The sequence below is a fragment of the Microcaecilia unicolor genome, chromosome 8, assembly GCF_901765095.1.
Source record: "Microcaecilia unicolor chromosome 8, aMicUni1.1, whole genome shotgun sequence".
Lineage (NCBI taxonomy): Eukaryota > Metazoa > Chordata > Amphibia > Gymnophiona > Siphonopidae > Microcaecilia > Microcaecilia unicolor.
In genome coordinates, this window is record NC_044038.1 from 32,951,170 (window position 1) to 32,973,422 (window position 22,253).

Consider the following 22,253-nt stretch of genomic DNA (forward strand, 5'->3'; position numbering starts at 1 on the left):
GAAATTACTGCAAGGGCCACACGGTAGCTGGGCGTTAACTCACAATCTATGCACGTTGGGTGGTTTAGTAAAAGGGCCCCCAAATGAACTGAAGGACAAAAGGAAAAGAACGAGAGAAGAAAGGCCAGCTTCATAACTTTACTGTATTTTTCACTCACATCACCTTTGGTCTCATTTGTGGTCAAGGATTGGTCTTCAGTGGACATGTAAGTAAACCTTGTCAAAGAGAATTGCTGAACTAATATATCGTTGTTTTGAGGAGGCTCCAGCAATAGTTGTATCAATGAAGAAGTCTACTGGCTTAGCTGGTTCTAGGTTTATTTGAGTGCAGGACATCCCTGAAGCATCTACTGGTTACTGCTAGATCAGGTGCCGGAAGCAGGAAACAACCAAGGTGCAATTCTGAGCACTGTAGCATCTGTACTTCATCAGCAAAGAAGATTTATTGAAAGTTGGTTCTGATGATATACACAGTTCTTCTGAGAAACACATAATTGAATATGTCAATATTAAGCTACTACATTAAAAAAATTGTTTCTGTTATTTCAGTGGATCGCATCGTTGGATTGGATCAGATGGCAAAAATGACAGAAAGTTCTCTTCCTAGTGCTTCCAAGACCAAAAAGGGCATGTTCCGTACTGTAGGGCAACTGTACAAAGAGCAGTTAACCAAGCTGATGACCACATTGAGAAACACAAGTCCAAACTTTGTCCGCTGCATCATTCCAAATCACGAGAAAAGAGTAATTGTTTACTGTTTCTTTGTGAAGCAACAATGGTGTGATAATGTGACAATTTATTTCCCTTCCGTTCCTCCCTCTCCCAACTTCTCTTCTCCCTTCAAGATAAGAAGAGAGAATGGTTTGTTTTGGACAGGAAAAAGTGACCTCAACCTCCATTCTCAATCCTAATCATAACCCCCAAGACAAAGATCAGTTTCAGCATAAGAATAATCCAGAGAAGTTAATTCATGAGATTTTAATGCCACCAAAAATATTTCATGAACTTCAACAACACACTAGTGAGGGACCTTTCTTTCTAGCAGATGTCAGAACTGGCTAAAATTCACTGCTCTGCTCTGAGTTTGAGGGAGGAACTGAACTGGATCACATTGGACCTGGCATTCATTAAAATGCACAGAGTCAAACAGAAGAAGGTCCATCCAGAGAACTGAAGAATCTACATTCCAGGAAATGTGTGCATCCACATTCCATGCATATGCATGGATCTGGAAAAAAGAAAATCACCCCTGTCAGTCCTCATGTCCTCCCTGGCATGCCCTGAAAATTTGGTTTAGCTAAGACATCAAACAAAAAAGTTATGTAAGGGATTTCCCCCCCCCCCCCCCCCCCCAACACACACACTCCCCAATCAAATGTCTTCTTTGGAAAATAGGCTAATTGGCATTTTTATGCATTTGAAGGCAAATGGCTTCATTTACTAATGCCTTTCTCCTATCCTGTGTCTATAGAATAAAAAGCTCAATAAACAAGGACCCTTCCCCCCCCCCCCCCCAAAAAAAAAAACACCACAAAACATTTTACATAATGGCTGTACATGGGAAATGGAATGTCCAGGTTGAGACAATCACGTTTCCACCAGTATTTTACAAAAAGCTTTGTGGAATGTGGAGCATTTTGTAAAATATGTATAAGGATGCCAACAAATACTTGTGTATTTGTCAGGACATATAGCAGGTACAGTTGTCTCAGAACTCTACACATACACAAAAAGAGCCTCCGTGTATAAGTGCCAGCAGCTTCACTTATAGGAACTCATGTTAGACAATTATACATAGAAATAGAGCCAATTAAGGAACAAAGACCTGAAAGGTGTATTTTTACATTTTAAATGCCAAAAAGAAAAAAAACCTGGGCGAAGCATGATTACTACTGCTATCACTCATTTCAGCACTTCGTTGAAGTTTGTGCGTGCCTCAGAGGAGGTGTAAAAGCCAATGGGGACATTTGTTTAACATGTATATTGTAAAATAGGAACTGTGCATATGATTTTTTGGTCCACCCAAACCATGACTCCTTAAAATCTCTGCATCCCGGCGTATCTACATGTGTATAGCATCTTTCTCAAATAGCCATTTACATGGATATGCATTCTACATATGGAACATGTCGCTATCTCCGTGTTCAGATACTTCTAACATGACCTCCAAAATCTGTTCCTTTGTTTTACAGTCTGGGAAACTTGATGCACATTTAGTGCTGGAGCAGCTTCGATGCAACGGTGTCTTGGAAGGCATTCGTATCTGTCGCCAAGGATTCCCTAACCGAATTGTATTCCAGGAGTTCCGCCAACGGTAGGGGACCACTGTAAAATGTTATCCAACAGAGCTAAATATGCTGAAAAAGAAATTTCATCACAATTACTGGAAAGAGCTCTCTGTTATTTCTGCTTACAGATATGAAATCCTTGCAGCAGGTTCCATTCCTAAAGGATTTATGGATGGGAAGCAAGCCTGTATGATTATGGTAAGTTAAGTAATGTCATCCGATAAAATGCTGATGATGGACATGTCATTGTTAAAGCTTCACATTTCAGCAAGACCAATGTCATTGACATGTTTGTTTGGGGCTTAGTCTATGTCTAAAGATGTCCTTGTACAAGAAGCAGCATGTAACCAGAACTAAGGATGGTTATTATTGTCTTTCTAGATCAAAGCTCTGGAACTTGACCCTAACTTGTACAGGATTGGCCAGAGTAAAATATTCTTTCGAACTGGTGTCCTAGCTCATCTCGAGGAGGAAAGAGACTTGAAGATCACAGATATCATCATTGCTTTCCAGGCTCTAAGTCGAGGCTACCTGGCAAGAAAGTGAGAATGCTTTCAACTTTACAATATCTTAAGAAATGGAAGAGCCAAAAGTAAACTTTGGCACTGCAAGATCACACGATACTCTCACGATCAGCTGGAGGCATCAGCCTGTCTCAGCATTCCTGTCCCAGTGTGCCTGCCTCAGCCTGTCTCAGAGTTCCTATCCCAGCGTTCCTGTCTCAGCCTCCTCCCAACATTTCCACCCCAAGTTCTGGTTCGCGAGGCCAGCCCCCAAGGGTTCTTCTCAAAGTCACCCCATCCTCTGGTCTGCCAGGCCTGCCTCCAAGGACTCTTTTCAGAGCCACCCACAGGTCCGGTTTCCCCTGCAGCAGCCTCTCAGGGTTATCCGCTGACTTCCCAGCTAGTCCAGTCTTCCCCAGCATTTCTTGCCCACTGTCTCACAAATCAATGGCCCTACCAGATCCCTAGTGTTCCACAGTGACAGCCCAAGAGCTTACCAACCAAGAACCTTGATATTTGTTTAGCCTTTAGGGCTTTTCGGTTACACTTATAAGTGCCTGGAATGTGTCTCTTATGTGTATAGTTGCCTGCATGTATACATCAAAGTAGCAAAAATCAGCACTTCTACGTATAATCACCAACATTTTATATGTGGAAAATGCCAAGTAATGCAATGCTTTTTATGTAAGTTCTGGCACCTGATACCTATTTTACAAAATGTTCCACATATGGCAGAGCCTTTTGTAAAATACTGGAGAATTGTGGATGTCCCAACCTGAATCCAATTCCTACCTCAACATTCTGTGCAAAATGGGGTTTCACATTTGTAAAGCACATTCAGACCAGTGACCTATGGATTTAGTAATACACAAAACATGGGTACAAATTACATTTAAAAAAGCTCAGCACTGCAAATGTAGAATGGCGGCGATAAAAAGACATGGAGTGAGATATTTAGATTCCAGAATGAGAGGTAATAAAGAAAAGATAGACTGTTACCATGAATCTACTGTTGCTGTCAAAGGCAGTGGAATGGAATGGGTCATAGGGGCCCCGGCCCCAGCAATATTTTACCCAGCACAGCATCAGCAATTAGAGAGCTTGGGATGGGGTTGAAGGTTGGGTTATTTGGCCACTCCAACAAAAAAGATATTCTATTGCCCCTGGTGGCTGTGGAAGGAACTTCAGAACTTTGGACAGGTCTAGAAAAATGAATCAGTGCGTGAAATCAATTTGGAATATGGAACTTTTGACATAGTTTAGTAAGCGTGTGCTGGAGCTTGAGGGTTTGTGTGTGATGTGGGTATGGGAGATGGATTTTGAAGATGTAAAAGAGCAAAGAAAAATGGATGAAAGATGAGAGTAAGTATGTTTAAACTGATATGGTAAGACTAAGAAAACAGGTGAAGTTGTAGTGGCAGAGAGGTAGTGTGAGCAAGACACTGGAAGTGAAAGACGAATAGTCTCAAATCAGTATGAGCAGCTAAAACAGACCATGATTTAGTACTGGTGGTAATAAAACCATATCCACAGTAGAGCAACAGCGATGTCTAGTTTTCTTTTTTAGATATAAATGCAGTGCTTTTAAGTTTATTAAAATTTGATATACCGCCCATCAAGCGTTTTCTTCTGGGCAGTTTACATTGTTAAACGGAAAAGGGAACCAGAACGAAAAAAAAGTGTTGACGCACCACACGAAGCAATGGGACCACATGATTGTTAGCCTAAGAGGAGGAATGGCGGGTTCTAGTGGGAGTATAGGGCATGAGGTAGCAGGTAAGATATACGGGGACACCGGAATGAAAAACTTCATGAACCAAAGTAAGCAATTTAAAAGAAATCCGAGAGGCAACAGGTAGCCAATGTTCCTCTTTCATCAACGGCGTGACCGTATTTTTGCTGGAATGATTTGTACCTGCCTTTTCTTTCATTTGTGCAAACAATTCCATGTGGTATTTTCAGTCAATGATGATGACATTCATTAATATCAGATCCTTCTGTATAGTAACCACTCTGTGTATCATTCCAGAGCCTTTGCAAAGAGACAGCAGCAGTTAACAGCAATGAAAGTCATCCAGAGAAACTGTGCTGCATACCTCAAACTGAGGAACTGGCAGTGGTGGAGACTGTTCACCAAAGTGAGTGAACTTCTTTGAGATTACACCTGCCTGTGAAGCTGTAATCCTAGAGCAGGACTCTCAAGACATGTTGCGTATGTGCACTAAACGTTGATCTGTACCTTTGCTCTCTGTACAGTGCAAAGGACAAGTTTGAGCGTTAGAATGTCTGCATAGTGTGCATCAACCACAACAAATGTAGCTTATTACAAATAAAATGAACAAGGGGGGAGGGGTTAATCCTATAAGGAGGGTGCCATGGTTTAGATACCAAGAATGCAAATAAATAACCTGATTATTGGGGTTGTTGTGCGCATGATTGCCAATATGTCAGCTATGCGCTATTCTGTAACGTGACATCTAGATGCAATGGTGTGACGTTTTCAGGTGGACATTCATATGGGTGGACTCTGAGAAGAGCATGGGTGGGGCATACTTTTGTGCACCTAGCTTATAGAATACTATAGTCTATGCATGTTCTTTTGTGATTTAGGCACAATTATCACTGTGCCTTAATTCTAGGTGTGTTTTTGATATATTATGCTAGTGTTCTATAAAGAAAAGTGGGTGCCTTTTTTTCAAGTTCAGTATTCTGTTTCCCGCAGTAGCCAATCCAGCTCACAAGTACCTGGCAAGATCCCAAAAGAGTAAAACAGATTTCATGCTGCTTATCCTAGAAGTACTCAATATCCAGCAGATAGCCAAGACCTGTCACTTCTTCCTCTTTAACATCAGCAAAATTCGCCCTTTCCTCTCTGAACACACCACCCGAACTCTCGTCCACGCTCTCATTACCTCTCGCCTTGACTACTGCAACTTACTCCTCACCGGCCTCCCACTTAGCCATCTAGCCCCCCTTCAATCTGTTCAGAACTCTGCTGCACGTCTTATATTCCGCCAGAACAGATATACTCATATCACCCCTCTCCTCAGGTCACTTCACTGGCTTCCAATCAGATACCGCATTCAATTCAAGCTTCTCCTTCTTACCTACAAATGCACTCAGTCTGCTGCCCCTCACTATCTTTCTACCCTCATCTCCCCTTACGTTCCCGCCCGTAACCTCCGTTCACAGGATAAATCCCTCCTCTCAGTACCCTTCTCCACCACCGCCAACTCCAGGCTCCGCTCATTCTGCCTCACCTCACCCTATGCTTGGAACAACCTTCCTGAGCCCTTACGCCAAGCCCCCTCCCTGCCCATCTTCAAGTCTTTGCTTAAAGCCCACCTCTTCAATGCTGCGTTCAGCACCTAACCCTTACCGTTCAGTGAATCCAGACTGCCCCAATTTGACTGCCCCTATCGGACCGACCGTTCACTTGTCTATTAGATTGTAAGCTCTTTGAGCAGGGACTGTCTCTCTTTGTTAAATTGTACAGCGCTGCGTAACCCTAGTAGCGCTCTAGAAATGTTAAGTAGTAATTGTAGTAATACATAGCTAGTAGAGATAAACTAGGGAGTGAAATACAACGTTTGTTGTCAAGGAAAGTCTCATACAGTCACTGGGGTGATACTTGACACCAATACAGGTGAACCCCTGTTTAGTGACGCTTATAATCATAGACTGACCCCCTCCTACCGATGTTAGAAATTTTTTATGAGAATTATTCTATCTTTTTCTTGATTTTTTTAGTTCTAGATTTTTTTCTATATTTAACGTTTGTCAATACTCCCCTCTGAGTCTAAGTGTTAGGTGATGTAGCAATACGGTGGCTGAGCTTATTTAATTGCTAAACCACACTTATCGGTAATGACGCTGTTCTCCGATTCACAAGTCTTCCTGTTTAGCCTGTAGTCCCGATCGAGTGATCCCGACAGGTGCCTGTTTCGCTTCACACCGCTTTTTCAAGGGATACCAATGCTCAGGATCGTGTAGCGGTTTCACTTAGGACAGTCTAACAGCTTCTGCGGTGACCAGAATTGAACACAGTATTCGAGCTGCGGTCGCACCATGGAGCGATACAAAGGCATTATAACGTTCTCATTTTTGTTTTCCATTCCTTTCCTAATACCTAACATTCTATTTGCTTTCCTAGCCGCCGCAGCACACAGGGCTTTTGTCTTAGTATCTGCAGCACACCTCTAGTTGCTAATATTTTATTTTCTAAGAAATAAAGTGAAAAGGAATGTCAGTCGAATTTGCACATCACAGACATCTTTTTCTCTGGCATTACATGCAAGCAAGCGGTAATGTGCATAGGGCTTCACTTCTATAACATTTTGACTTACTATAAATGAATCAGTGTAAGACGCAAGTATGTTAGAGGAGGATATAGATGGTCTAGACATATCAAATGTTTTGTGGCCATGACTCCATTATCACAGGCACAGAAAATGTGCAGTCCCCAGAGGCACGGATCGATGTCTGCGTGAAGGGCCCACCCTGTTTGCAACCCCAAACAAGGGTTTTGTGACTCCATTTTGGGTTGCGACCCACAGTTTGGGAAGCTCTGATCTAGACTACTTGGATGACATCAAATGTGTTCAGAGAACTAGAAATGGAGGCCCACTGGATTTCGGTTACAGCTGCGGTGCTGAAACCAGGCCAGAATTTGTGCTTATATTTGTTTCAGTTTCGGCCAAAAATGCCCATGCGTTTCCGGCTGAAACCGAAACTGTGCTGCATAGCCCCCCCCCCCCCCCCCACTCCCTCCCTCCTCTCCCTGACCAGAAAGAGCCCCCCCCCCCAGATCTACCCATTGATGACAGCCTCCCTCCTGGGCCTACAGGAATAACATGTATAGATATTTGTACGTTTGGGAAGCTCACCAGGTGCCCTTGGCCTGGATTGGCCGCTGTCGTGGACAGGATGTTGGGCTCGATGGACCCTTGGTCTTTTCCCAGTGTGGCATTACTTATGTACTTACTATGTTGTTGGTGGCTAGTGGGAGCAGGAGCGATCCCCACCCCCTCCTGTTGACACTGGCTCCTGCGTCAAAATGGCTTCCAGGACCTCCGGTGGCAGGGGGCTCTTTCTGGTTGGGAGGGAATAGGTGCTCTTTGGGACTAGTTTTGTTTTCAGCTTCAATTTCGGCTGAAACTGAGTGGCCAATTTCGGCTGCAGATTGTGTTTTGGCTGAAACCCAAAATCCTGGTTTCAGCTGGGCTCTAATTTGAAATTCTTATAATCATGTATACTCGGGGAGACTCGCAGGTACGCTGGCTGGGTAGTAGAGAGCCCGGATGCTGGAGGTGATGCTGTACATGTCCTGTCTTATAGGTAAAACCACTGTTACAAGTAACCCGGCAGGAGGAAGAAATGCAGGCCAAGGATGAGGAGCTCCAAAGAATCACAGAAAGACAACAAAAAGCGGAGAGTGAATTGAAGGAGCTGGAGCTGAAACACAGTCAGGTACCAGAGAGATTTTGACCATTGCTTGTCTCATGGAAGACATTTGTCATAGCTTTCTCCTGCTTTTGTACTTTGCAGTTTGTGGCAGGTCCAGCAAGGCCCTGGTGCTTTATGATTATCTCTCTGAACCCTGTTCCCTAACTGTTTTGTCCATTCAGCTATTTGAGGAGAAGAATCTTCTGCAGGAACAGCTGCAGGCTGAGACAGAGCTGTTTGCTGAAGCAGAGGAGATGAGAATACGTCTCACTGCAAAGAAGCAAGAACTGGAGGAGATCCTACATGAAATGGAGGCCAGGATCGAGGAAGAGGAGGAACGCAGCCAACAGTTACAAGGAGAGAAAAAGAAGATGTTGCAGCACATGCAGGTAATGCGGAAAGGTCTTACCGCATGCAATAAGGTATTTATCATTTCTCACGGAGAAAGGGCTGAGTATAGACTGCTGTTGTAATGCAGGCAAGTGCCAGGTTATCACTGTTAAGGTACCTATGGGGATCAGAGTTTGACAAGCCATGGCAAGGGCAGTCCTGCCAAGTCTCCCACATTTGGCGGGAGTCTCCCGCTTTTACAGGTTATCTCCTGCACTCCCGCAGGTGAGCCAGGATCTCCCACTAAGCAACTTCCTCTTCCAGCTGTGGGACTGGTCTCCCTGCAGCAGAAGAATACATTTTATTAAGGCGTCTCCTGCTGCCGCTGGAAGGAGAGGTGGCTTCTGGTTTCACGGCCACGAATTGGGGTGTTCTAGGGGAGGAGCTGTGGACAGGGATGGGTGGAGCTGGGGGCACGCTCTAAATCTCCTGCAGAAACAGTAGATTCCCTTGGCAGATCTGCAAGGGGGCTCAGGCTAGGTCAAAGCACCTAGTAGTCAGGAGCTATACTCAGGTAGACAGAAGCCTACTTGTGAAACTTGAAAGTAGCAAGATTTGGAGCAGAACTAGAGTCAAGCCTTACACTACGGTAGACAGAGGCATGCATATAGAAAGTGCTTCAGATCTGGAACTTGCAGGCAGGGCCACCCAACTGGAACAGGGACTGGAAGAGAATCAGGGCTGTGGACCTGACACTAGTGTCAACAAATGGGTCACAAAGCTGACATAAGGACTGGAAGTACACAGAACTGCAGGCCTGGAGCTGGATTCAGTAACCAGGTAACAGATAAGCCCAGAGACTTGGGAAGCAAGGACTGTATATACAGGAAGCTTAATAGAAAGTGAACCAGTTAGCATTCGGGTTACTGTAAATAACTTCCTGCTTCTTAGCGATCCCTTTTAACTGAGCTCCAGCCAATTGCTGATGCTTAGGGGTGTGGCCTTTGGGATACCTGGCACAGTCTTTTCCTCTATGGTCTTTGCACATTCCAGATTACTAGTGGTTCTGAAGGAGAGGACTCCTTATTTCAACTCCAGGGCTGAATCCATTTCAAGTCCCTCACTAGGGCCTCGCCCTGGCAGTAGGTAAAAATCTGTCTGATGTTATTGTTCTGAAAAAATGTGCGCACCATCGGGGTCATCCCAACCGACATCTTTCCCTGGGATCCTACACACTTTTTTTTTTCTTGGTTTGATGTCTTGAAATTCACATCAATAGACAATGCATATTGTTGATATTTCTTCTGGCAATTCTTATGCCTGAAAATCCTGAGATTTTTCTTTCTTAAAGGACCTTGAGGAACAGCTTGAAGAAGAAGAAGCTGCACGGCAGAAATTGCAGCTGGAGAAGGTGACAGCTGAAGCAAAGATAAAGAAGATGGAAGATGACATTTTGATCATGGATGATCAGAATAACAAATTAGTTAAGGTGAGTCTTCGAAACTTGGCATAAGAACAGTTATCAGAAATCTGTTCTCAAGTTTCTATGAAATACGCATTGGGAATAATTTAGTGCGTCTATGTCAGAAATCCAAAAAAGGCACCTATTTTATACTTATAGGGCTAGACTCTATACATGATGCCAAAAGAAATCGGCACCAAAAAAGTGCTATTCTGTAAACCATGCTTAAAGTTAGGCACGGGTTATAGAAGAGCGCTTACGCCTGGGAATCACGCCAAACTTTAGGCGCAGCTATTTGCACCAACTGAAACATGGTACAAATGTACGTGCCTACATTAGACACATATTCCCATTATTCTATAACAGGGTTGTCCTGCCTTGGTTCTCGAGGGTTGCAATCCAGTCGAGTTTTCAGGATTACTCCAATGAATGAATATGCATGAGATCTGTTTGCATTCACTTCTTCCATTGCATACAAATAGATCTCATGTATATTCATTGGGGAAATCCTGAAAACCTGACCTGGCAAGGGCCAAGGTTGGACACCCCTGTTCTATAAGAGCAACCAAGATACTCTGGGTCAGTGGATAAGGATCTACTCAGAGTACCGTGGTTGCTCTTAACCCTCATTGGCATCTCCAGTCTTTTTAAAGACTTGATCCTGTTTGTTACCCTTGTACAATCTTACTATTTATCCTTAAGCTACTACCATATAGAGACTCCTGAGGCAGGCACTTGTGCCAAAACTCGGTACCATGTTGAGTCCAACATTTTTATATAGAATAAAGAGCATATTTCTCCTACATGTCTCCTTGGCTTTGTGGAAGAAGTCCTGTTGATCACGCTACTCCTCTGACTTAGCTTAGTTGCGCAAATCAGCTACATGCATTGATTTGTACGTGCAACTTTAGTCACTGTTTATAGAATCCGGGGGTTAAGGCATGGTTAAGGCACGAAAACGAGCTATTATAATGTTCTATTACATATTGTGTTGTCATTGCAAGTAGTATACCATGCCATATTTTGTATTGTTACTTGAATATTTTTACTGCTGTAATTGCCTATTGTTCATGTTTGATCTATTCTTACTGTACACCACCGCCTTGAGTGAATTCCTTCAAAAAAGGGGGGTAAATAAATCCTAATAAATAAATAAATGTACAAGTGCATTAGGGCATTTTGTGATAGTTTGCTTGTTACCAAGCGGTAAACTGTTCATTAATGAATTTCTTGACTTTCTGTCTCAGGGGTTATGACATGGGCAGGGAATGGGTATGGAAGTGTTATCCAGTTAGCACGTTTTACTTACTGCGTGCTGACCTGCTATTGAACAGTTAAGGGTTCCTGCATTAATTGTGAGCAGGTACCACAAGCTAATGGGAACATTAACACATGACCTGAATACAAAATACTATAAATGCCTCCTCTAATTGTTGCATTTGATATGCAACCAATGTGCGATACAATCCCACATTAAGCCATGTTAACTGAAAATCTTAATACATTGTAGTAAAAGGACCCTTTAGTGTTCACCTCTGGATAACGGGGAACAGCTGAATATCAGAGGACTGCGTATTCAGAAGGAGAGTTGTCTTTCACTACTTATAAAGTCCAACATGTGAATGTTGAGTTATAGCTTTGTGTAAGATGTATACCCTGACACTGGATGAGCTGGTTTAGCCTAAGCAACACACCTTTCTTTACTAAAAAAAAAAATAAAACAGGAAAAGAAACTCCTTGAAGAAAGAGTAAGCGATTTAACAACAAATCTAGCAGAAGAAGAAGAAAAAGCCAAGAATCTTACAAAACTGAAAACCAAACATGAATCCATGATTTCAGAACTGGAAGGTATGTCAACCTAACACAAAAAATCCTATCCTGCTTCGATCGACTTACAGAATGTAAAGACAGTAGATTAATGTTATAAATAAATAAAGTATTGATTTTCACTTGTCAGCTTGAGCAGTGATATTTATAACGTTATTCAATTGACAGCAAGTGGCAATTATGCGCCCGATATTCAGCCGGAGGTGGGCAGCACTTTGCCTGCCGCTGGTATACAACCCAAATATTCAATGCCAGGCCATTTCCAGCGACTGGCATTGAATAGGTTTTTCAATGCTGGCTAGTGCATGACCAGTTAAGTCAATATTCAGACTTAACCAGCCAAGGCTTAGCAGGAAAAGATTGGTCTTCTTTTATGTGGCCTTATTTGCCCGCTGAGCCTGGCCAATTAAGTTCCAAATATTGGGACTTAATCAGTCACACCCCACGGATTGCCCCCAACATTGCCGGCTTTTTAAAAAATGCTAATTGGTCATTTTCAGTTGCGATAACCAGTTAAATGCCAATAAAAATGACCAATCATCTGTCATGACACGTTAACCAGTTGGTGACCGTTTCTGGCTGGTTAACTCGCTTTGAGTATTGGCCGGTATGTGTCTGCTCTTTCACTGATCATGTAAGAACTCAAACTGGGGAATAATGACTTTGGCCATAAGAACTAGATATCACATATTGAATCAGTAGACTCCAACGCACATGAAAAAAAGGTTACACCACCCAATGGTTAGAGGTGATAATTTTATAAGGTTATTTTTGCACTTCTGTGGCCTCATGCATGCATAAATGGTCTTTTATATAAAATACCAACTGGCGTAAAAGGATGCGCCATGAAATGAAGGTTTGAACTTTGCCAGTGGATATGCAGAGGTGTGGAGTTTGGCATGAACACTGAAATGTGGTGCAAATCTTTGCCCCTAAATTAAGCGCATTTACCCTGTATTCTATAGCTATCAGGCTTATTTTCGAAAGAGAAGGACGCCCATCTTTCGACACAAATCGGCCCACCCTCCTACCTATTTCACTTGTGGTGGTAAATGTGAGCCATCCAAAACCCACCCGAAACCCACTGTACCCACATCTAGGTGCCCCCCTTCACCCGTAAGGGCTGTGGTAGTGGTGTACAGTTGTGGGTAGTGGGTTTTGGGGGGCTCAGCACACAAGGTAAAGGAGCTATGTACCTGGGAGCAATTTAAGAAGTCCACTGCAGTGCCCCCTAGGGTGCCCAGTTGGTGTCCTGGGATGTGAGGGGGACCAGTGCACTACGAATGCTGGCTCCTCCCAAGACCAAAGGGCTTGCATTTGGTCGTTTCTGAGATGGGTGTCCTTGGTTTCCATTATTGCCGAAAATCAGAAACGACCAAGTCTAGGAAGACCTAAATTTCAAGATTTGGGCATCCCGGACTGTATTATCGAAATGAAAGATGGATGTCCATCTTGTTTCGATAATATGGGTTTCCACGCCCCTCCATCGGGATGTTTTGCGAGGACGTCCTCAACAAAACTTGTGCGTCCCTTTCAATTATGCCCCTCCATGTGTATTAATTTTAGGAATGCCCCCATTTTGCCCATGACCCTCCCGTTTCTGCGCCCCCTTTTTGAATGCGTGTAAAGTTTAGGTGCGGATCCTGCACCTAAAGTTACACGCATATATTCCAAATTAAATCTAATTAGTGCCAATAATTGCTTATTAACAAGTCAATTTTCAGTGCTAATTAGCTTGCTCAATTAATTTGCGAGTACAATTTTTAGTAACTTTTACAGAATTCAGGGGCTTATGCATAATTACCCTGATGCACAATCTGCTGACCTCATGTAGAAACTGTGCGTTGTTCGGCAAATCTCCTTGTGTTTTGCGTTGTGATTGAGGACTTAGGTGTGAGTTTTGGGGTTCAGCCCTTTCCTGAAGGGAGTCCTTGTCTTTTTCTTTTTCAGTGCGTTTAAAGAAAGAAGAGAAGGGCAGACAAGAACTGGAGAAAATAAAACGGAAGTTAGAAGGAGAAACCAGTGACCTTCATGAGCAGATCGCAGACTTGCAGGCGCAGATAGCTGAACTGAAGGTGCAGCTCGCCAAGAAGGAGGAAGAGCTACAGGCTGCTCTTGCCAGGTATTCGGTCACTGCCAGTCATGTGCATAAAAGGTTTAGAAGGAGGATGGTTGGATCCCAAGCTAGAAAAAGTACAGAGCAGATCGTAAAGAACGTAATTTATTAAACAATTAAAAATATAATAAAAAATAATAATAATATAAATACATATGAAAAGTAAGCCCATATGTATTTATATTATTATTATTTTTTATTATATTTTTAATTGTTTAATAAATTACGTTCTTTACGATCTGCTCTGTACTTTTTCCACCTTGGAGCTTGCAGACCGTCTGCCTTTGTGCTTTCTTGGATCCCAAGCTATGCACAAAAATATTTCTTTCTAAACATTTTACCAACATGGGTACATTTGGGGCCGATACTCAAAACAAGCAGTGCATTCAAACTTGCCTGACCGTAGGTTTTTAAAAACTATACAGGTAGTATCGGGTCATTTAAATCACTGAATAATCCAATGTTATTTGTGTAAGAAAAAGGTGAGGAAGGACAGGTGAGGAAATTATCCAGGTAGCGGCAGTATCATGACCACACTTTGGCCCTTATTTTAGAAGCCCTATTCATGATTTGCAGATGCAAATACTGGCACTTACACATGAATATTGAATAAACATTGAAATCCCAGCTTTAGAAAGCTGGAATTTATATGTGTAACTCTGCAGGATGTGCATGTATTCCTGATTTCAGAAAGGGCACATCTTTGATCACCAAGATCAATGTTGGGATTTGCAGCTGCTCCTGAGGGATATAGGTTTTTTGTTTTTTTTTTGTAAAACTGCTTATTTTGGTCAGCACTAGACAGGAGAGATTAGGGGAGGTCTAAGATAATAATTTTCAGTTTGTGTTTATAAATAGCTAATTTGCAGGATTACTTTGACCTGTAACAGATCTTATGTAATAGGAATACATGTGTGTTTCAATGTTGAATATTGTATATTTGAGCATTTAATAAAAAAGATTTAAACATAAATAGCTAATTTGTTAATCCTAAAAGAGCCTATGCTGGCCCATGCTGGGTTTCAGTTGGATTCCTAAGTCTGGTCTTCTGCTATAGGGGATGCGCTAGTGGTCTCCGCATGGGACAGGGGTCTTGAGTAAGGGAAAAGGAGGAAATTTGTGGATCGATGGAAGGGCGGAAGCAAGAGCTTGTTCTATCTCAGATCTTGGGCTGCAACAGATAAATATTAGCCACTTAAATCTATTCCTTCAATTTAACCCCAGCCCTGGGAATGCCCAGAGTTTGAATGGGTTCATTTACTACTACTACTACTACTACTACTTAGCATTTCTATAGCACTGCCAGGGTTACGCAGCGCTGTACAAGTTTAACATGGGGAAGGACCGTCCCTGCTCAAAAGAGCTTACAATCTAAAGGTTACAAACTATGTAGTCAGTGTAGGTATCATGAGTGGGGAAGATGGTTATGCGCCAAAAGCAAGGGAGAAGAGATGGGCTTTGAGTAAGGACTTGAAGATGGGCAGGGAGGGCACATGACGTATGGGCTCAGGAAGGCTGTTCCAGGCATATAGTGATGCGAGGCAGAAGGGGCGGAGTCTGGAGTTAGCGGTGGTGGAGAAGGGTACAGATAGGAGTGATTTGTCCTGAGAGCGGAGGTTACGGGCGGGAGCATACGGGGAGAGGAGGGTAGAGAGGTACTGGGGGGCTGCAGATCGAGTGCATTTGAAAGTTAAAAGGAGAAGCTTGAACTGTATACGGTAGCGGATCGGGAGCCAGTGAAGTGACTTGAGGAGAGGGGTGATATGAGAGTATCGGTTCACGCGGTAGATAAGACGTGCGGCAGAATTTTGGACAGATTGAAGGGGGGATAGATGGTTAAGCGGGAGGTCAGTGAGAAGAAGGTTGCAATAGTCAAGACGAGAGGTGACGAGCGAGTGGACGAGGGTTCGGGTGGTCTGTTCAGAGAGGAATTTAAAACTAGATACCTAAATTTGTGTGCTCAGCCCCAGCCAGTTTTCAAAAGAGCTAATCATTGCCACCTAATTCTGCTGCTGGGCAGCCAGAGCTTTTTAAGCACTGACCTCAGACACATACAAAATATACTAAGGTGTTGGTTTATTCTTTCAGGCTTGAAGATGAAACAGCTCAAAAAAATAATGCCCTCAAAAAAATCCGTGAGCTGGAATCACATATCTCTGACCTCCAGGAGGACTTGGAATCAGAGAAAGCAGCAAGAAACAAGGCGGAAAAGCAAAAGAGGGACTTTGCAGAGGAGCTGGAGGCTTTGAAAACAGAGCTTGAAGACACCTTGGACAGCACTGCAACCCAGCAAGAACTCAGGTATACACAGATATGTTGTGTATGATAAGACATAACGTCTAAGTGGCATCTTGGTGGAGTGGAGGAGTAGCCTGAGAACCATGGGAAGTTGGTTCGATTCAAAAGCATTTAACCGACCAGAATCTGGTTGGTTAAATGCCCCATAACCGGTGCTCCGGCAATATTCAGCAGGGGATAGCTGGCTATCCATTGCTGAATATTGCCAGTTAGTAGCTAGCAGATAACTAGTTAAATCGGATGACATAACCGGCTATCTGCTGATTTTCAGCCCAAGTTTTACATCCAAATATGGCCGCCTGAAAATGTGAGATATCTTTGTCCGATTTCAAAGATAACTGGCTAAGTCTAGATATCTATTTAGCTGATTATGTTGAATCCAGCTAAACAATAATCCGGACATTCAATGCCAGTCACCGGAAGTGACCCAGCATTGAATATCTGGCATCACCGTGGACCACGGGAGTTAGCAGGGCTAACTCCCATAGCCTGAATATCAGCCCCTATAAGTTTAAGGAAAAGAAAGAAACTCCATTAAAAAAAAATAGGAAAGTAAAACAGTCACACAAAAGGAGAGCAAACTGGGGTAAAAAAAGGGTGAGGGAGAGAAACAAAGTAAAAACTGGTCAGGGTGTCCGGGGGTGGGTTTCGCTGGTGGCTCCTGTCAGTCTGCTTCTTCGAAGGCCTGTTTAAACAGCCATGTCTTCAGTTCAGATTTAAAATTGCGAAAAGACAAGTTACTATGAAGAAGAAGGGGAAGATTATTCCAGATGTGTGGTGATAAAAAGAAGAAAGCGCTATTTATTTTCTGTATTTATTATTAGGATTTGTTTACCGCCTTTTTGAAAGAATTCCCTCAAGGCAGTGTACAGTAAGAATAAATCAAGCAGAAGCATTAGACAATTACAGCAGTAAAAATATTCAAATAATGATACAAAGTATGGCATAGTACACTACTTACAATGCCAAACGTACGTAATAGAACATTTTAATAGACAGCGTAGGGTATAAGCAAAGAAGGAGCATATAGATAGGTAAGAGAGTAAGAGGAGTTAGAAAATAAGGTGACTAATTTAAAGAAAGTTGCATATGAGGACAGAGAGATGATAAAATGTTATCTCAGCTAGGGTAGGCATGGATAAACATGTCCCGCTGCAGTAGGTGCAACCTGAGTCACTCCTTGTGTGTGTGAGTGAGACTAACAAGTTAGTTACATCTTCCATTAAAGGCCTGGTTGAAGAGCCAAGCTTTCACCTTCTTTCTGAAGTAGAGATAGTCTTGTGCTAAGCAGAGCCTTTCAGGGAGTGCCTTCCAGAGTGTGGGTACTACTCTGGAGAAGGCTCACTTGTGGGTATCATATCATGTAAGTCTTTTGGAGAGGGTGTGGTTAGGGATACCTCTTGGGAGGACCTTAGTGTCCTTGGAGGTGTGTAGAGGGTCATCCTGTTCTTCAAGTACTCGGGGCCATTTCCTTTAAGGACCTTAAAGATCAGACATAGTTTTAAATTTAGCCCTCTATTGTACTGGTAGCCAGTGAAGTTTTTGCAAAAATGGTGTGATTTGGTCACATCACTTGCAACCTTCTATTAGTCTTGCTGTAGCATTCTGAATCAATTGGAGCTGGTGCAGACTCTTTGTAGTCAGACCAGTGTAGAGTGCATTACAGTAATCCAGTCTTGATGTTATCATGGCATGCACAAGTGGGATAAGATTTGCCTTCTCAATGTAAGGAGAAAGACAGCTATGTCTGGTAGATCCAAGACGAGCAAATTTGGGACTCGGAAGGACTAGCCAATGATCGTTAATTGACCGGAGAACTCTTGCTGGTGAATAGGGGAGGAAAGATAGTCAGAAAAGCCTAGCCTGAAAGCTTTAAATGGTAAGGATAGCCACTTTATAAATAATGCGTTGGTGAACCGGGAGCCAATGATATTGTTTCAATAAAGAGTTGTATGATCAAAATGATGAGCGCAACATAGTAGTCGGGGTCATATTTTGAAGGGTTTGTAGTCTCTTTAAGGACATATGGCACTTAAGAACATAACATAAGAATATAAGAATAGCCATACTGGGTCAGACCAATGGTTCATCTAGCCCAGTATCCTGTTTCCATCAGTGGCCAATCAAGGCCACAAGTACCTGGCGGAAACCCAAATAGTGTCAAGATTCCATGCTACCAATCTCAGGGCAAGCAGTAGCTTTCCCCATGTCTTTCTCAATAGCAGACTATGGACTTTTCCTCCAGGAACTTGACCAAACCTTTTTGTAAACCCAGATATGCTAACTGCTGTTACCACATCCTCCGGCAAAGAGTTCCAGAGCTTAACTATTCGTTGAGTGAAAAATATTTCCTCCTATTTGTTTTCAAACCCTCCCCCCTTTTGGCACATAGCTGTCACTGTAGCACAGAAGTTCTACTAAATCGGCACCTAACGTTTGACGCACTACACAGAATGAGAGGGTTGAAACTGAGAGTTTAGAAAAAGGTTTACAAGGATTTATACTGTTACTTTCATAATTAACCAAAGGTAATGAATAGAAATAAAACAAAACAAAAAAAGGAAGATTAGTTGGTACCATTTTTATTGGACTAACTTAGTACATTTTGGAACCGATATTCAGCCGGTGCAGTTAGCATTTGATGACTGCCGCTGGCGTTATCCCCTGAAATTCCAGGCTCTGGCATTGAATTTACGGGTATAGAGAGATGGAGAAAACATAGCCGATTAAGTATGATATTCAGCACATAATTGGCTACGGTAAACTGCATAAAGATAAGACTGACTTTTATACGGTCCTAATTATGTGGTTTATCTTAACCGACTAAGTGACAACTCCACCCCGGAACATTATCAGGCTTGTTTTCAAAAGAGAAGGGCGCCCATCTTCCGACACAAATCGGGAGATGGGCGTCCTTCTCTCAGGGTCGCCCAAATTGGCATAATCGAAAGCCAATTTTGGGCATCCTCAACTGCTTCCCGTCGCGGAGATGACCAAAGTTCATGGGGGCGTGTCAGCACCGTAGCAAAGGCGGGACTGGGGCGTGATTAGGAGATGGGTGTCCTCGGCCAATAATGGAAAAAAGAAGGGTGTCCCTGACGAGCACTTAGCCAACTTTACTTGGTCCATTTTTTCTTGCGACCAAGCCGTGAAAAGGTGCCCGAACTGACCAGATGACCACCGGAGGGAATCGGGGATGACCTCCCCTTACCATTTTAGTGCCACTGAAAATTCCCTGTTAGCCCAGGACAGGTGATTTAAATGGCCGGGAGCTCTCCTGGCCAATGAAATCATTTTGAATATTGGCCCTTGTTGACTAGCTTCTGAAGGCAGAATCTTCTGACCCGAAAAATAAGGTATTGCCTTTGAAAGCTAGTAAAAAAAATGTATTGAATTAGTTCAGTAGAAGAGGTATCATATTATCTCTGGTTTGTTTTTTTCTGGTTTTGTTTTAGTTCTATTCATTACCTTTAAAAGTGGACTAACAAGGTACAATGCTATTTTAGTTAACCAAATAAATCTTTATTTATTTATTTTTATTTTATTTATTGCATTTGTATCCCACATTTTCCCACCTCTTTGCAGGCTCAATGTGGCTTACAATACGTCATGAATAGTGGAAATATAATAGAAATTAGGCATTTAGTGTTACAGAAGAATCTTTGGCAACATGATAATGATAAGACATGATAGTTGTATAACAAGCAGATATTATAAGATAGTTCTAACTATGTGTGGAGGAGTTATGTATATTCACATTGGTTGATCTTTGTGGTAAGCCTTGTTAAAGAGATGGGTCTTCAGTAGTTTGCGGAAGTTCGTTAGTTCGTAGCTCGTTTTTAAGTTGCGTGGCAGTGCGTTCCATAACTGTGTGCTTAAGTAGGTAAAGTTTGACGCGTGCATTAATTTGTATTTTAGACCTTTGCAGTTAGGGAAGTGCAGATCAAGGAATGTGCGGGATGATCTTTTGGCATTCCTGGGTGGTAAGTCTGTCAGGTCTGACATGTAGGCTGGTGCATCTCCATGAATGATTTTGTGAACAAGGGAGCAAATTTTGAACGTGATGCATTCTTTAAGTGGGAGCCAGTGTAGTTTTTCTCGTAGGGGCTTAGTGCTTTCATATTTTGTTTTGGCGAATATGAGTCTAGCTGCCGTGTTCTAGGCTGTCTGAAATTTCTTGATTATTTGTTCTTTACAGCCGGCGTAGAGTGCGTTGCAGTAATCTAGATGACTGAGCACCATTGATTGTACCAAGTTACGAAAAACATTCCTTGGGAAGAAAGGTCTTACTCTTTTTAATTTCCACATTGAGTGGAACATCTTCTTGGTTGTGTTTTTCACGTGGCTTTCGATTGTTAGGTGTCGGTCGATGGTAACTCCAAGAATTTTTAGGTTGTCTGAAATAGGAAGGTTCAGATTTGGTGTGTTGATGGCTGTGAATTTGTTCTTGTTATGTTGAGAGGTGAGTATTAGGCATTGGGTTTTTCTGCATTAAGTTTCCATCGAAAATCATCCACCCATGAATACATGATATGGAGACTTTGGTTGATGTTGTTGGAAATTTCCTTTAGATCATGTTTAAATGGGATGTAGATCGTTTCTTCTTCGTCTTCTTTTTTAAATTCAGGACCAGCCAATGCATAACTTGAGGCAGGCCAGGAAGTGTTTTTGGGGTTAGGTCCATACATTATGTGGATAGCACCAATGTTCAGTGCCATCCAGATAACTTTATCCTTCTAAGTAAACCACACAAATAGCTGTCCTAATTTAAGTTTAGGGCTTCATATTCAGCCGCCCTACTTAAACTTCTAGGTTGGTTGAAAATCAGCCTAAAGATAAGCGAATAAGTCCATGCAGCAGCCACCCTATCGAATATTGATCTCCTAGGTCATTGCCTTTATTGCTGTCTCATATTCCAGTCCTGTTTGCACTAAAACGGCAAGTGTGAACCAGCTTTTCTGTATAATTATTCCTCTGCGTAGAATTGACTAGTGTTGGCTGTTTAATAATGATTTCTTGGATGTGAATTTCTTTTCAGAGCTAAGAGAGAGCAGGAACTGACAGTGCTGAAGAGGGCTCTGGAAGAAGAATCGCGAACACATGAAGCCCAGGTTCAAGAGATGAGGCAGAAACACACCCAGGCTGTGGAAGAGCTAACCGAGCAACTGGAGCAAGTAAAACGGGTAAAAAAAAATCTAAAAACCAAGGAACCTTATTGAGCAAAGCAGGGTTTAAAAACACCTCTTCATCTTCCAGAATATTTTAAGATCATTGTTATTAGGTTACCCCTGCATGCCACAAAAGAGAGACAGTTATTTCTGTTTTACTTTCTCTGTCTGTAGGTCAAAGTAAACTTGGAGAAAACCAAACAGGCAATGGATAAAGAAAATGCTGACTTGAGCAATGAGGTTAGATCATTAAACCAGGCCAAGCAAGAGGTAGAACACAAAAAGAAGAAGCTGGAAGTTCAGCTACAGGAGCTGCAGTCCAAGTACAGCGACAGTGAACGTGTCAGGAGTGAATTCGTGGAGAAGAGCCATAAGTTACAGGTAAGTGCAATGTGAGAGGACGACTGCTGCCTGTGTAATAAAGTATATCAATGCTAGTGATCTACTCATTGTAACCAGCAATTCCATTTTCGTCCACTATTCCATTTTAAATTTGCCAATGCAAATTCTAAAAATCAGGGAAGGACTATTATTATTATTATTAGCATTTGTATAGCGCTACCAGACGCACGCAGCGCTGAACACCTGATACAAAGAGACAGTCCCTGCTCAAAAGAGCTTACAATCTAAAAAATAGATGTATGAGCACTAATGTGCCCATGGAACATGGTTAATAATTAGAGATGTACACTTTTTCATATGCCTCAAAAAAGATTCCAGCCAGATCGCAGAGAGATTTAAACCTTATGTGATGTCTTTTTGCAAACCTCTACATTTTGCAATACAAAATATTTTTAGATGTTACATTTTCAAGTG

At 42.4% G+C, this 22,253-nt stretch overlaps 1 protein-coding gene across 2 annotated transcripts in view; it reads left to right on the forward strand.

The window, feature by feature from the left end:
* MYH11 (myosin heavy chain 11) overlaps positions 1–22,253 on the forward strand; it is a 215,621-nt gene that overhangs the window by 150,742 nt on the left and 42,626 nt on the right. For both annotated transcript variants that reach the window (XM_030212270.1, XM_030212271.1), the window contains 13 exons: positions 550–743; positions 2,193–2,314; positions 2,417–2,486; positions 2,670–2,830; positions 4,821–4,929; positions 8,129–8,260; positions 8,419–8,625; positions 9,918–10,055; positions 11,753–11,876; positions 13,806–13,977; positions 16,060–16,272; positions 21,308–21,452; positions 21,612–21,818. In XM_030212270.1, coding sequence (XP_030068130.1) covers positions 550–743; positions 2,193–2,314; positions 2,417–2,486; positions 2,670–2,830; positions 4,821–4,929; positions 8,129–8,260; positions 8,419–8,625; positions 9,918–10,055; positions 11,753–11,876; positions 13,806–13,977; positions 16,060–16,272; positions 21,308–21,452; positions 21,612–21,818 — 1,994 coding nt within the window. The remainder of the gene's footprint in view (positions 1–549; positions 744–2,192; positions 2,315–2,416; positions 2,487–2,669; positions 2,831–4,820; positions 4,930–8,128; positions 8,261–8,418; positions 8,626–9,917; positions 10,056–11,752; positions 11,877–13,805; positions 13,978–16,059; positions 16,273–21,307; positions 21,453–21,611; positions 21,819–22,253) is intronic.